The sequence below is a fragment of the Oncorhynchus masou genome, chromosome 17 (genome assembly GCF_036934945.1).
Source record: "Oncorhynchus masou masou isolate Uvic2021 chromosome 17, UVic_Omas_1.1, whole genome shotgun sequence".
Lineage (NCBI taxonomy): Eukaryota > Metazoa > Chordata > Actinopteri > Salmoniformes > Salmonidae > Oncorhynchus > Oncorhynchus masou.
In genome coordinates this window covers 41,356,521-41,370,661 of record NC_088228.1, presented here as the reverse complement: position 1 = coordinate 41,370,661, position 14,141 = coordinate 41,356,521, and the positions used below count along the sequence as shown (strand labels likewise).

The 14,141-nt window shown below is 47.4% G+C and overlaps 1 protein-coding gene across 1 annotated transcript; it reads left to right on the top strand.

Moving 5' to 3' along the window:
* Positions 1-1,680: 1,680 nt before the first annotated feature.
* Positions 1,681-4,666, top strand: LOC135559051 (calcium/calmodulin-dependent protein kinase II inhibitor 2-like). Its single transcript, XM_064993387.1, has 2 exons — positions 1,681-2,285; positions 2,867-4,666. Exons 1-2 carry the CDS (start codon positions 2,120-2,122, stop codon positions 2,935-2,937), a joined length of 237 nt encoding a protein of 78 aa, XP_064849459.1. The 5' UTR covers positions 1,681-2,119; the 3' UTR covers positions 2,938-4,666.
* Positions 4,667-14,141: the final 9,475 nt, after the last annotated feature.

The following is a 14,141-nucleotide window of genomic DNA, read 5'->3' as shown; positions in this document are numbered from 1 at the left end:
GATAATATGAATGACATTTCTCTCAATGGGATTTGCTGGAAGAGGAAGGACCAATTGCACAACGTCTGTCCTGGCCTCTGGTCAATCCAAAGCATGTCTCTCTTCCTTGTGCTCTGCAAGCAGGAACATGTGGTGAGACATCTCAGTAGTATCATAGAGCTGTGGTTATGAAAATAACCTTGAGTTTTTTTCTAATATTCGTTTCGATGTCTCACAATGGGATGTGGCTGACATGCTCTCCGAAGCCGGGGCAGTCCCAACAGTATCATCCCTCAGAGGCTCCAACACAGAGGACAGTATGCGCCAAAGAAGGTGCAGTGACATCCAGTCAGTAAAACGTATGAGAAGTAGCAAGATGCCGCATCGCAAATATCTTGTAAAGAGAAAGATGCTTTTGAACAGTGCCCAAGATGTAAACTGAAAATATTTGGCATGGGTCCCCAGATCCTCAAAAAGATCTACAAATGCAAATGTAATTGAAAATCTAATCAAACACTTCATGAGAACCCATGAGCTCATGTTGCACAACATTTCTATAGGCTATGCAATTGCTCGGAAAAACAGACTAAGGGCCTTTATTAAATATAATGTTCATGATTTGATGTATTTCAAGTTGTTATGCAATTCAAAAGGTTATTGTGGATAAGGTAATTAAATGCATTTTATATTATTTGGCGAATGTCTGTTGAATGTTGAATATAAAACCAACTTTACCTCGGTTATATTTCTATGTTCAAAACAAAACATAGCAGAAATCGCGAAAGACGCAAATGTGCGCGGGTACTGTCCATCGTGCTGAAGTTGATTTATCTTGTGCGTTTAGAGACAGCCCTCCCTCGCCTAACAAGAGAGCATCCTGCAAAACCATATGCCTACATCGATATTAAACTGCATGTTTTCAAACACCTCTCTATGAAATAACTAGGCCACAATGTTATTGGTTGATACTTTATCACTGTATAGAAATAGGCTTTGTTAAAGGCATACAATTGTATAATGGTGTGTGTAGACTGCTTTTAACCTCTGGAAAAGAGGTAGGCCTACTCCCTGCATTATAAAATAACATGTCAGCGATGAATTAGTAAATTATCCATGAAGCCTACAGTGTAACTATCCCATCAACGGAGAATTTGCTTAAAAGTGGCATTTGTGATCCTCGTTCACCCGCTGCTGCTGTGTGATTTTGCTTTGTAGCTACGGGAAAAGACGTGCGTGAGTAAGGCACTTCCGACTTCTGTGCGCATACAGACTCTCAAAGGAGCAGGTAATGATTTCCTGTGAGAACCCCGTGTCACCAGAGCCAATGTCAAGCAAGAGCCACCAAGGAGGCTGGTTTACAGGAAGGAAATATACTGAATACGAGGAGAGAAACACATTACAATGTCAAGCGTAATAGGTAAACAAAAAAAGGAGACTCCCAATAACTAGCAATACGCGCAAATGCACGAGTAGGTTATATTCATAATGCTCAGATTAAATATAATTAGCCTACGTAGGCATAGCATATGCGTAAATATCATCACATTGTAATAACTTATTTAGGCTAGAAATTTGTTCAGCATAGAAAAGATTACTCCCCAAATAAAAGGTGTACCTCACAATTGCTCCAGTAGCTCTAGCTCCGTGGTCATGAATTGATAGCCTACATTTCTGTTACCTCCACAGCACATATTATATATTTCGCCTGTTGATGTCACCCTTAGCCTACTCCTCCAGCATTCGGAGTCCCCCAGCACACACACACACGCAGATGGATAACTTCGCCGTTCCTCCTGGGTTTCCTTTATGATCCCGGGATCTCCCACTTTCCTCATCAGACTTCATCTAGCAACACATGCGACCAGACCGCTCCTCTGCTCTCCTTTCTACCAGCGACACAGCAGCCTGCTACCACCCCGCACCACGACACCTCAACCAGGACTCTTCACCTTCATCCTTCGCAGACTGGCTACGCACGACGAAGTAATCGAGTGATTTTCCAAACGGATTTCCACCGAAAAGCTCGACAAGTGCAAGTACCAAGACAAGGATTTCTGGGCTATATCGACTAAAGCCGCCGACTTCAAAACGTTTTGTTTTTTTCCACCGCTGTTGATCCGTCCGTCTCAGCCGTGCCATAATGTCCGAGGTGCTGCCTTATAGCGAGGGGAAAATGAACGGCTATGGGGACACCGAGGCCAGTCAGATATCCTTTAGCTGCGGGCTCCAGGACACCAATTCGTTCTTTGGGGCGTCGCAAGCGAAAAGACCCCCAAAGCTGGGACAGATCGGCAGAGCCAAGAGAGGTAAGAGCTGGTTATTGGAATGGATTGTTGAATAGAGATTTTGTTTTGGTCATCAAAAACAAACGCTTGGCCATGCTTGTGTGAACTTTAACTCTAACCTATGCTACAGTTACCTAGCCTACTTGTTATAAAACAAAAAGATAAAACACAGATATGCATCTGGCATCTGACCTCTAAATTATGAGGCAAACATTTGTTGATATAACAAAGGTCAGCAGCTGAGCCCAGTTGAAAGTGATGCATGAGAATAATAGACTACTGATGTGCTATCAAAATGTATTTCAGTAGCTATAGGCTACTACATTTATTCATTAGATATGCCCTGTCTCTTTTAAATAACAAAGTTGTCCTCATTGCATGCGTGGCTATGTGCCATTATGGACAAGGCATTGTTTGCAGTATTTCAGGACCAAGGTCAGAGGTTTGACATAACAACATGTATTCCTTTGTGTTGCACCAGTCCCCATCCTATTCACTCAAAGCCTTTTCAATGAGTTGATTTGGTGTCTGTAAAACATTTTTATGAAACAGTTATATGCTATGTCTGTAATAAACAAAATAATTTCTTCTTCCCTCCGCAGTGGTCATCGAAGATGACCGAATAGACGACGTCCTAAAGGGGATGGCAGACAAGTCGTCACCTGGCGTTTAAAGGTGAACAACGCCTTGCAAACTTTTTATTTTGATCAGCGATTTAAAGCACCTGTCGGTTGTGCATGTTCGAGGATTGTAGGAGAAACGATGGCACGAAGCGAAGACAAGGGGAAGGACAGGAATGGAAAGACGTATGGGAAGATTGGACGAGAAAGCAGAGGAAGACACCAGAAAAGAGAGATTTTATCATGGGGTTGCTGGCAATTCTCCAAACGAAAAGCCATTTTAACTTGTGCTGTGCGGCGTGATGTTGAGATGGCGGACCCTGGCTCTGATGGATGAACTTGCCATTACTTCACAACCATCTTCCAAAAGCGCCGTAAGCAACACAAAACGACAAGTGGTGGCTGAATCTCATTTCAAGCTCTATTTCTATAGTTGTATACAATAGCCTTCCTAAGCTCGAAGACCATAGTCCCCTTACACGCTTGGCATTGTTGATAACAAATCGGCAACATCGCATTCAAGGGAGCTGTCCTTTTCAGCACTGGTCGAACGTAGTGAATGCATTCCGATTGCTGCTAAAGCTTTTAAATACTGACCAAACAAACACTGTCCAGTAACTAGTATAGACCCATTGTATGTACAAAAAATATATATATAACTACACACACACACACACACACACACACACACACACACACACACACACACACACACACACACACACACACACACACACACACACACACACACACACACACACAAGGATGGTGCAATGTTAATATTTCCTTTCCTAGGCCTATATTCATCTAGGCTCCTTCTGTAAAGAATAAGCTAGTAATGCATAGTCCCCAGGTTCAAATGAATTAAAATGATACAGGGTGTTTCATTACCCCCCATGGTTAACGATGCAGGTCGGCGCCTTCACGAAACCTACCGACACCAATACATAGCTGTTTCACTTTTTACAGACTCCAAATATCGAAGGAGGCGAGATCGGCAAATTATGTTTGGAAAAATAGTCATGACATTGATGGGGAAATGTTTTATTTATTTATATTTTGCAATTATTCGTGTTTTTTTGTCTTCTATAATTAAAAAGTAATTCTATTTTCTCCATCTATTTGCATGAACTTTCGCTCTGGTGCCAACACAGGTGCCACCACTCTTACCCTGGCACGCTTCTTTTTAACAAAATTCATATTTGTATTTTTATATCTAAACAATTGTTATTGAGAAATTATGTGCTAGTCTACCATCTTACAATTCATCAACACAATTGTGTGTATTATAGAGAGGATATGCAGATGGAGACCATATAGGCCTAACGGAGAATCGAAGAGATTGGGTTTTGACTTTTCTCATTCAATATCATTTTTTAAAGACTAACTGAATGTGTTTGGGGTTTTGCACACATCAATGTTAAACTATTATTGAGAAATTGTATCCTGTGACTTGAGCTTCGTTGATGAATTTGTTAGAAAATAGCCATTTTTTTTTTGTATATTGCACTGTTTACGAGGATCCTCAAATAACACGTTGGATTTTGACAGATTTTGGACATCAAAGTTGTTTTTTTATTTAGTTTATCTTGCACCATTCTTCTAAGGAAACTCAATATGGTTTGTTGTGCATGAAACCTTAATATTTCCATTAATGAAACATTGTTTTACGAAGCAAAAAAAGCAACAGTGTCATGACATTCTAAGAATGAGTCATTGAATATTATGATGCCATTTTCACTGTATTTGGTGAACAAATAAATGGTGAAAGAACATGTCAAATGTGGTCCAATGGTATTCATTTTCCAAGATCTCTCCATCATCACAGAGTAAAAACATTAACACATGGCAGTTAATACGTAATGACTGCTGGTTTGGCTTTGGATTACAACCACATTGTTGGACATAAAGTGGATCAATGGTCAATGGATTGCAGTAGATCTCCAAGCTATAGTGCATAGTCTTTGATGACACAACTATAGGCTACTGTATACCTGATGACCAGATGGTTCTGGTCAAATGTAGTGCACCGCAACACTGTGGGCAACACTGTGGGCGACACTGTGGACAACACGGTGGGCGACACGGTGGGCAACACTGTGGGCGACACTGTGGACGACACGGTGGGCGACACGGTGGGCGACACGGTGGGCGACACGGTGGGCGACACGGTGGGCGACACGGTGGGCGACACGGTGGGCAACACAATGGGCAACACGGTGGACAACACGATGGGCAACACGGTGGGCAACACTGTGGGCAACACAATGGGCAACACGGTGGGCAACACGATGGGCAACACGATGGGCGACACGGTGGGCAACACGGTGGGCAACAGTGGGCAACACAATGGGCAACACGGTGGGCAACACGATGGGCAACACGGTGGGCAACACGGTGGGCAACACTGTGGGCAACACTGTGGGCAACACGATGGGCAACACGATGGGCAACACGGTGGGCAACACGGTGGGCAGCACTGTGGGCAACACAATGGGCAACACGGTGGGCAACACGATGGGCAACACGGTGGGCAACACGATGGGCAACACTGTGGGCAACACGGTGGGCAAAACTGTGGGCAACACTGTGGGCAACACGATGGGCAACACGGTGGACAACACAATGGGCAACACGGTGGACAACACGATGGGCAACACGATTGGCAACACGGTGGACAACACTGTGGGCAACACAATGGGCAACACGGTGGGCAACACGATGGGCAACACGATGGGCAACACGATGGGCAACACGGTGGGCAACAGTGGGCAACACGATGGGCAACACGGTGGGCAACACGGTGGGCAACACGATGGGCAGCACTGTGGGCAACACAATGGGCAACACGGTGGGCAACACGATGGGCAACACGGTGGGCAACACGATGGGCAACACTGTGGGCAACACGGTGGGCAAAACTGTGGGCAACACTGTGGGCAACACGATGGGCAACACGGTGGACAACACAATGGGCAACACGGTGGACAACACGATGGGCAACACGATGGGCAACACGATGGGCAACACGGTGGGCAACACGATGGGCAACACGGTGGGCAACACGGTGGGCAACACGATGGGCAACACGGTGGGCAACACGGTGGGCAACACGATGGGCAACACGGTGGGCAACACGGTGGGCAGCACTGTGGGCAACACGGTGGGCAACACGATGGGCAACACGATGGGCAACACTGTGGGCAACACGGTGGGCAAAACTGTGGGCAACACTGTGGGCAACATGATGGGCAACACGGTGGGCAAAACTGTGGGCAACACTGTGGGCAACACGGTGGACAACACGGTGGACAACACGGTGGGCAACGCTGTGGGCAACACTGTGGGCAACACGGTGGGCAACACTGTGGGCAACACGATGGGCAACACGATGGGCGACACTGTGGGCAACACGGTGGACAACACAGTGCAGGTTGAGATTTTCCTACAATAGTAGGCTGGGGATTCTATTGGAACAAGGGCCCTCTGGTATATTACACCACTCAATCAGCTATCAAAGTCCCTATCATAACCTGAGCTACAAGGTGTATGAATGTAAACATGGTTCTAGGCCCCAAGTTAGCAGGATCAATGAGTTAGCCAGCTATGTAGTATACTCCCCAGGTGCATTTAGTTAGTCAGCTAACTTTGAGAAAACAACAGAAATAACTGTTTTTTTCTGGTTCATTAAGAAAGCTAAACTTTGATATGTGTTTGAATTTGAATCTGCTTGTAGTCTACCCCAGAGTAGTATCACTCTGTAATGCTACAGACAATAACAAAACAAGCCTCTCCATTCTCACTACTCACACACTCCTGGTTATAGTCTTTTCTGTTGCAGTCTCTGGACTGCATGGACACACATTACTATCAACCTTTGTTGTGTTGTGGGCAATGTGTGTGTGTTCATAGCCTGATACATGTTCAACTTTGATGTTCATTACTAAGTTGGATGGGCATGACCACCAATCACTACTGACCACTTTGTTGCACTTTGTGAGTGTGTGTGTGTTTGAACCCTGTCACATTGTTTCTATTGATTGTTTACCACTGGAACTATTGGCATGCATGGGAAAACACAACGTTATGACTATAACTACTGTTCTCTGAAGGATGGGAAACAAGGAACAACACAACTATGGAGAGTCACACTCACACAACTTTGACTGAAGAACTAAAATCACACCTGACAAGAGCCGATGAAATCCACGCCTCGCTGGAAGCCCCGCCTTACACAGGTGAAAAGCCTCAGGCTCGGATTCATTCCTTCATCCCAGTACCCCTCTTCACCGTGCCCAGAACCGATCGGCGTGGGCCAAAGAGGTGTTGAACCTTGTTTCCCTACTTCAAGGAACAGTAGTTATAGTCATAACGTTACGTTCCCTTTCAGTCAGTACTCTCGGTATAACACAACCATGGGGAGATCACGCCCCAAGTCGACCTCAATGGATATAAAATGAAACGGCCCGTGGTAGACCACACAGTCCTCCACCTCCCAAGATGCGGTAGTCTGGTTATTGGGTACACTACACGCTGCTTAATAACTCTCTCCTGTACCAGCTGTAATCACACTGTGGGCTACATTGGGAGCAGTGACAACCAGGCAATAAAACCTCACTAAAGTGTGTGGTGATGCCCAACTTGCCACAGCACAAATATCCCCTACAGTCAAGCCCTTTAATAGAATGGCCAAAACGCTGCCAGACCTCTGGTGAAGTGGGAGCATACACCACCTGGTAACCCTTGCCACTTTCTGCTACAGAGCATTGGGAAAGTATTCAGACCCCTTGACTTTTTACACATTTTGTTACGTTACAGCCTTAGTCTGAAATTGATAAGCAAAAACAATCCTCAATCTACACACAATACCCAATAATGACAAAGCAAAAACAGATTTTTAGAAATGTTTTCAAGTGTATTAAAATATAAAACTGAAATATCACATTTACGTAAATATTCAGACCCTTTGCTCAGTACTTTGGCTGTGATTACAGCCTCGAGTCTTCTTGGGTATGACGCTACAAGTTGGCACACCTGTATTTGGGGAGTTTGCTGCAGTGCTGCAGAGATGGGAGAACCTTCCAGAAGGACAACCATCTCCACAGAGGAACTCTGGAGTTCTGTCAGAGTGACCATCACATTCTTGGTCACCTCCCTGACCAAGGCCCTTCTCGCCTTATTGCTCTATTTGGCCCGGGCGGCCAGCTCTAGGAAGAGTCCCGGTGGTTCCAAACTTCTTCCATTTAAGAATGATGGAGGCCACTTTGTTCTTGGAGTCCTTCAATGCTGCATAAATGTTTTGGCACCCTTCCTCAGATCTATTATTTTACACAATCCTGTCTCAGAGCTCTACGGACAATTTCCTCAACCGTTTGGTTTGGTTTTTGCTCTGACATGCACTGTCAACTGTGGGACCTTATATAGACAGGTGTGTGCCTTTCCAAATCATGTCCAATCAATTGAATTTACCACAGGTGGACTCCAGTCAAGTTGTAGTAACATCTCAAGGATGATCAATGGAAACAGGATGCACCTGAGCTCAGTTTTGAGACTCACAGCAAAGGGTCTGAATACTTTTATTTGTGCAAACATTTCTAAAAACCTGTTGTTTTTTTCATAATTGGGTATTGTGTGTAGATTGATTAAATACATGTTTGTCCTCATCAATTTTAGAATAAGGCTGAAACTTCAACAAATCCAGTGGGAGAGATGATGCTTAGAGACCGCCCTGCCACCAGCTGGAATAGCAAAACAAAAAGCTGATCACATAACCGGATATCCCAGATACGCCTGTACTGGACACAGGACATGTAACCTCCGTTGTACTGGACACAGGGCATGTAACCTCCGTTGTACTGGACACAGGGCATGTAACCTCCGTTGTACTGGACACAGGGCATGTAACCTCCGTTGTACTGGACACAGGGCATGTAACCTCCGTTGTACTGGACACAGGGCATGTAACCTCCGTTCTACTGGACACAGGGCATGTAACCTCCGTTGTACTGGACACAGGGCATGTTATCTCCGTTGTACTGGACACAGGGCATGTAACTTCCATTGTACTGGACACAGGACATGTAACCTCCGTTGTACTGGACACAGGGCATGTAACCTCCGTTGTACTGGACACAGGGCATGTAACCTCCGTTGTACTGGACACAGGGCATGTAACCTCCGTTGTACTGGACACAGGGCATGTAACCTCCGTTGTACTGGACACAGGGCATGTAACCTCCGTTGTACTGGACACAGGGCATGTAACCTCCGTTCTACTGGACACAGGGCATGTTATCTCCGTTGTACTGGACACAGGGCATGTAACTTCCGTTGTACTGGACACAGGGCATGTAACCTCCGTTCTACTGGACACAGGGCATGTTATCTCCGTTGTACTTTCCTATGCAAACTATTGGAGCGAGCGGTCGCATCTACACTTCGGTCCGCAGGTAGTATAACTTTTCATTACATTTCATTACATTTCGTTATAGTACAACGGTTTGATTTGTCTTATCTTAGCAATTTCTTCTTAGCTAGCTACATAGCCGTCTTTGTATCAACGACAATTGCATATTATCGTATTTCGTCGTCCTAACGTATCTGCCCAGCAGCTAGCTAAGCAGCTAGCTAACATCCACTGTCCACTAGCACTGTAGAAACTATTACACTCAACTGAACGACTCGATTAGCGTAGTGTCAGCTAGCTACATAGTTGTCTTCGCTGTCTTCGTATCCAAGATAATTGTGCAGTTTAGAGTGTGTAGACTTAGAGTGATTATCTTAATTTACCGAGGTTAGCTAGCCAGCTATTTGTCGTCCTTAACGTAGGAAATGCTGCTAGCTAGCTAGCTAAACAGCTAGCCAACCTCTACCGAATTGAACTCCAACTACCCGGTCAACATTCCGCGTCGCTCCACAGGTAGTATCACATTTTTCATTTCACTTCATTACAGTACAACGGTTTGATTTGTTTGATCGTAGCTAGCCAGCTACATAGCCGTCTTTGTATCTAAGACAATTGTGTAGTCTAGAGCGATTTTCTAGGTTAGCTGGCCAGCTATTGTCGGTCTTTCAACGTAGCTAGCCAGCTAGCCCCCGAATAGCAGCACTGTAGTAACTATTACAGTACAACGGTTTGTTTTGTTTGATCGTAGCTAGCTAGCTACATAGCCGTCTTTGTATCTAAGACAATTGTGTAGCCCAGAGCGATTTTCTAGGTTAGCTGGCCAGCTATTGTCGTTCTCTTAACGTAGCTAGCCAGCTAGCCCCCGAATAGCAGCACTGTAGTAACTATTACAGTACAACGGTTTGTTTTGTTTGATCGTAGCTACATAGCCGTCTTTGTATCTAAGTCAATTGTTTAGCCTAGAGCGATTTTCTAGGTTAGCTACATCGCAGCCACTACCAGCTAGCCTACTCCAGCAGTACTGTATCATTTCAATCATTTTAGTCTATAAGATTCTTGCTACGTAAGCTTAACTTTCTGAACATTCGAGACGTGTAGTCCACTTGTCATTCCAATCTCCTTTGCATTAGCGTAGCCTGTTCTGTACCCTGTCAACTATGTGTCTATCTATCCCTGTTCTCTCCTCTCTGCACAGACCATACAAACGCTCCACACCGCGTGGCCGCGGCCACCCTAATCTGGTGGTCCCAGCGCGCACGACCCACGTGGAGTTCCTGGTCTCCGGTAGCCTCTGGAACTGCCGATCTGCGGCCAACAAGGCAGAGTTCATCTCAGCCTATGCCTCCCTCCAGTCCCTCGACTTCCTGGCACTGACGGAAACATGGATCACCACAGATAACACTGCTACTCCTACTGCTCTCTCTTCGTCCGCCCACGTGTTCTCGCACACCCCGAGAGCTTCTGGTCAGCGGGGTGGTGGCACCGGGATCCTCATCTCTCCCGTGGTCATTCTCTCTCTCTCCCCTTACCCATCTATCTATCGCCTCCTTTGAATTCCATGCTGTCACAGTTACCAGCCCTTTCAAGCTTAACATCCTTATCATTTATCGCCCTCCAGGTTCCTCGGAGAGTTCATCAATGAGCTTGATGCCTTGATAAGCTCCTTTCCTGAGGACGGCTCACCTCTCACAGTCCTGGGCGACTTTAACCTCCCCACGTCTACCTTTGACTCATTCCTCTCTGCCTCCTTCTTTCCACTCCTCTCCTCTTTTGACCTCACCCTCTCACCTTCCCCCTACTCACAAGGCAGGCAATACGCTCGACCTCATCTTTACTAGATGCTGTTCTTCCACTAACCTCATTGCAACTCCCCTCCAAGTCTCCGACCACTACCTTGTATCCTTTTCCCTCTCGCTCTCATCCAACACTTCCCACACTGCCCCTACTCGGATGGTATCGCGCCGTCCCAACCTTCGCTCTCTCTCCCCCGCTACTCTCTCCTCTTCCATCCTATCATCTCTTCCCTCTGCTCATACCTTCTCCAACCTTTCTCCTGAGTCTGCCTCCTCAACCCTCCTCTCTTCCCTTTCTGCATCCTTTGACTCTCTATGTCCCCTATCCTCCAGGCCGGCTCGGTCCTCCCCTCCCGCTCCGTGGCTCGATGACTCATTGCGAGCTCACAGAACAGAGCTCCGGGCAGCCGAGCGGAAATGGAGGAAAACTCGCCTCCCTGCGGACCTGGCATCCTTTCACTCCCTCCTCTCTACATTTTCCTCCTCTGTCTCTGCTGCTAAAGCCACTTTCTACCACTCTGAATTCCAAGCATCTGCCTCTAACCCTAGGAAGCTCTTTGCCACCTTCTCCTCCCTCCTGAATCCTCCTCCCCCTCCCCCCCCTCCTCCCTCTCTGCAGATGACTTCGTCAACCATTTTGAAAAGAAGGTCGACGACATCCGATCCTCGTTTGCTAAGTCAAACGACACCGCTGGTTCTGCTCACACTGCCCTACCCTGTGCTCTGACCTCTTTCTCCCCTCTCTCTCCAGATGAAATCTCGCTTCTTGTGACGGCCGGCCGCCCAACAACCTGCCCGCTTGACCCTATCCCCTCCTCTCTTCTCCAGACCATTTCCGGGGACCTTCTCCCTTACCTCACCTCGCTCATCAACTCATCCCTGACCGCTGGCTACGTCCCTTCCGTCTTCAAGAGAGCGAGAGTTGCACCCCTTCTGAAAAAACCTACACTCGATCCCTCCGATGTCAACAACTACAGACCAGTATCCCTTCTTTCTTTTCTCTCCAAAACTCTTGAACGTGACGTCCTTGGCCAGCTCTCCCGCTATCTCTCTCAGAATGACCTTCTTGATCCAAATCAGTCAGGTTTCAAGACTAGTCATTCAACTGAGACTGCTCTTCTCTGTATCACGGAGGCGCTCCGCACTGCTAAAGCTAACTCTCTCTCCTCTGCTCTCATCCTTCTAGACCTATCGGCTGCCTTCGATACTGTGAACCATCAGATCCTCCTCTCCACCCTCTCCGAGTTGGGCATCTCCGGCGCGGCCCACGCTTGGATTGCGTCCTACCTGACAGGTCGCTCCTACCAGGTGGCGTGGCGAGAATCTGTCTCCTCGCCACGCGCTCTCACCACTGGTGTCCCCCAGGGCTCTGTTCTAGGCCCTCTCCTATTCTCGCTATACACCAAGTCACTTGGCTCTGTCATAACCTCACATGGTCTCTCCTATCATTGCTATGCAGACGACACACAATTAATCTTCTCCTTTCCCCCTTCTGATGACCAGGTGGCGAATCGCATCTCTGCATGTCTGGCAGACATATCAGTGTGGATGACGGATCACCACCTCAAGCTGAACCTCGGCAAGACGGAGCTGCTCTTCCTCCCGGGGAAGGACTGCCCGTTCCATGATCTCGCCATCACGGTTGACAACTCCATTGTGTCCTCCTCCCAGAGCGCTAAGAACCTTGGCGTGATCCTGGACAACACCCTGTCGTTCTCAACCAACATCATGGCGGTGGCCCGTTCCTGTAGGTTCATGCTCTACAACATCCGCAGAGTACGACCCTGCCTCACACAGGAAGCGGCGCAGGTCCTAATCCAGGCACTTGTCATCTCCCGTCTGGATTACTGCAACTCGCTGTTGGCTGGGCTCCCTGCCTGTGCCATTAAACCCCTACAACTCATCCAGAACGCCGCAGCCCGTCTGGTGTTCAACCTTCCCAAGTTCTCTCACGTCACCCCGCTCCTCCGCTCTCTCCACTGGCTTCCAGTTGAAGCTCGCATCCGCTACAAGACCATGGTGCTTGCCTACGGAGCTGTGAGGGGAACGGCACCGCAGTACCTCCAGGCTCTGATCAGGCCCTACACCCAAGCAAGGGCACTGCGTTCATCCACCTCTGGCCTGCTCGCCTCCCTACCATTGAGGAAGTACAGTTCCCGCTCAGCCCAGTCAAAACTGTTCGCTGCTCTGGCCCCCCAATGGTGGAACAAACTCCCTCACGACGCCAGGACAGCGGAGTCAATCACCACCTTCCGGAGACACCTGAAACCCCACCTCTTCAAGGAATCCCTAGGATAAGATAAGTAATCCTTCTCACCACCCCCCTTAATGATTTAGATGCACTATTGTAAAGTGGCTGTTCCACTGGATGTCAGAAGGTGAATTCACCAATTTGTAAGTCGCTCTGGATAAGAGCGTCTGCTAAATGACTTAAATGTAAATGTAAATGTACTGGACACAGGGCATGTAACCTCCGTTGTACTGGACACAGGGCATGTAACCTCCGTTGTACTGGACACAGGGCATGTAACCTCCGTTGTACTGGACACTGGGCATGTTATCTCCGTTGTACTGGACACAGGGCATGTAACTTCCGTTGTACTGGACACAGGACATGTAACCTCCGTTGTACTGGACACAGGGCATGTAACCTCCGTTGTACTGGACACAGGGCATGTAACCTCCGTTGTACTGGACACAGGGCATGTTATCTCCGTTGTACTGGACACAGGGCATGTAACCTCCGTTGTACTGGACACAGGGCATGTAACCTCCGTTGTACTGGACACAGGGCATGTAACCTCCGTTGTACTGGACACAGGGCATGTAACCTCCGTTGTACTGGACACAGGGCATGTAACCTCCGTTGTACTGGACACAGGGCATGTAACCTCCGTTGTACTGGACACAGGGCATGTAACCTCCGTTGTACTGGACACAGGGCATGTAACCTCCGTTGTACTGGACACAGGGCATGTAACCTCTGTTGTACTGGACACAGGGCATGTAACCTCTGTTGTACTGGACACAGGGCATGTAACCTCCGTTGCTTCTCAGA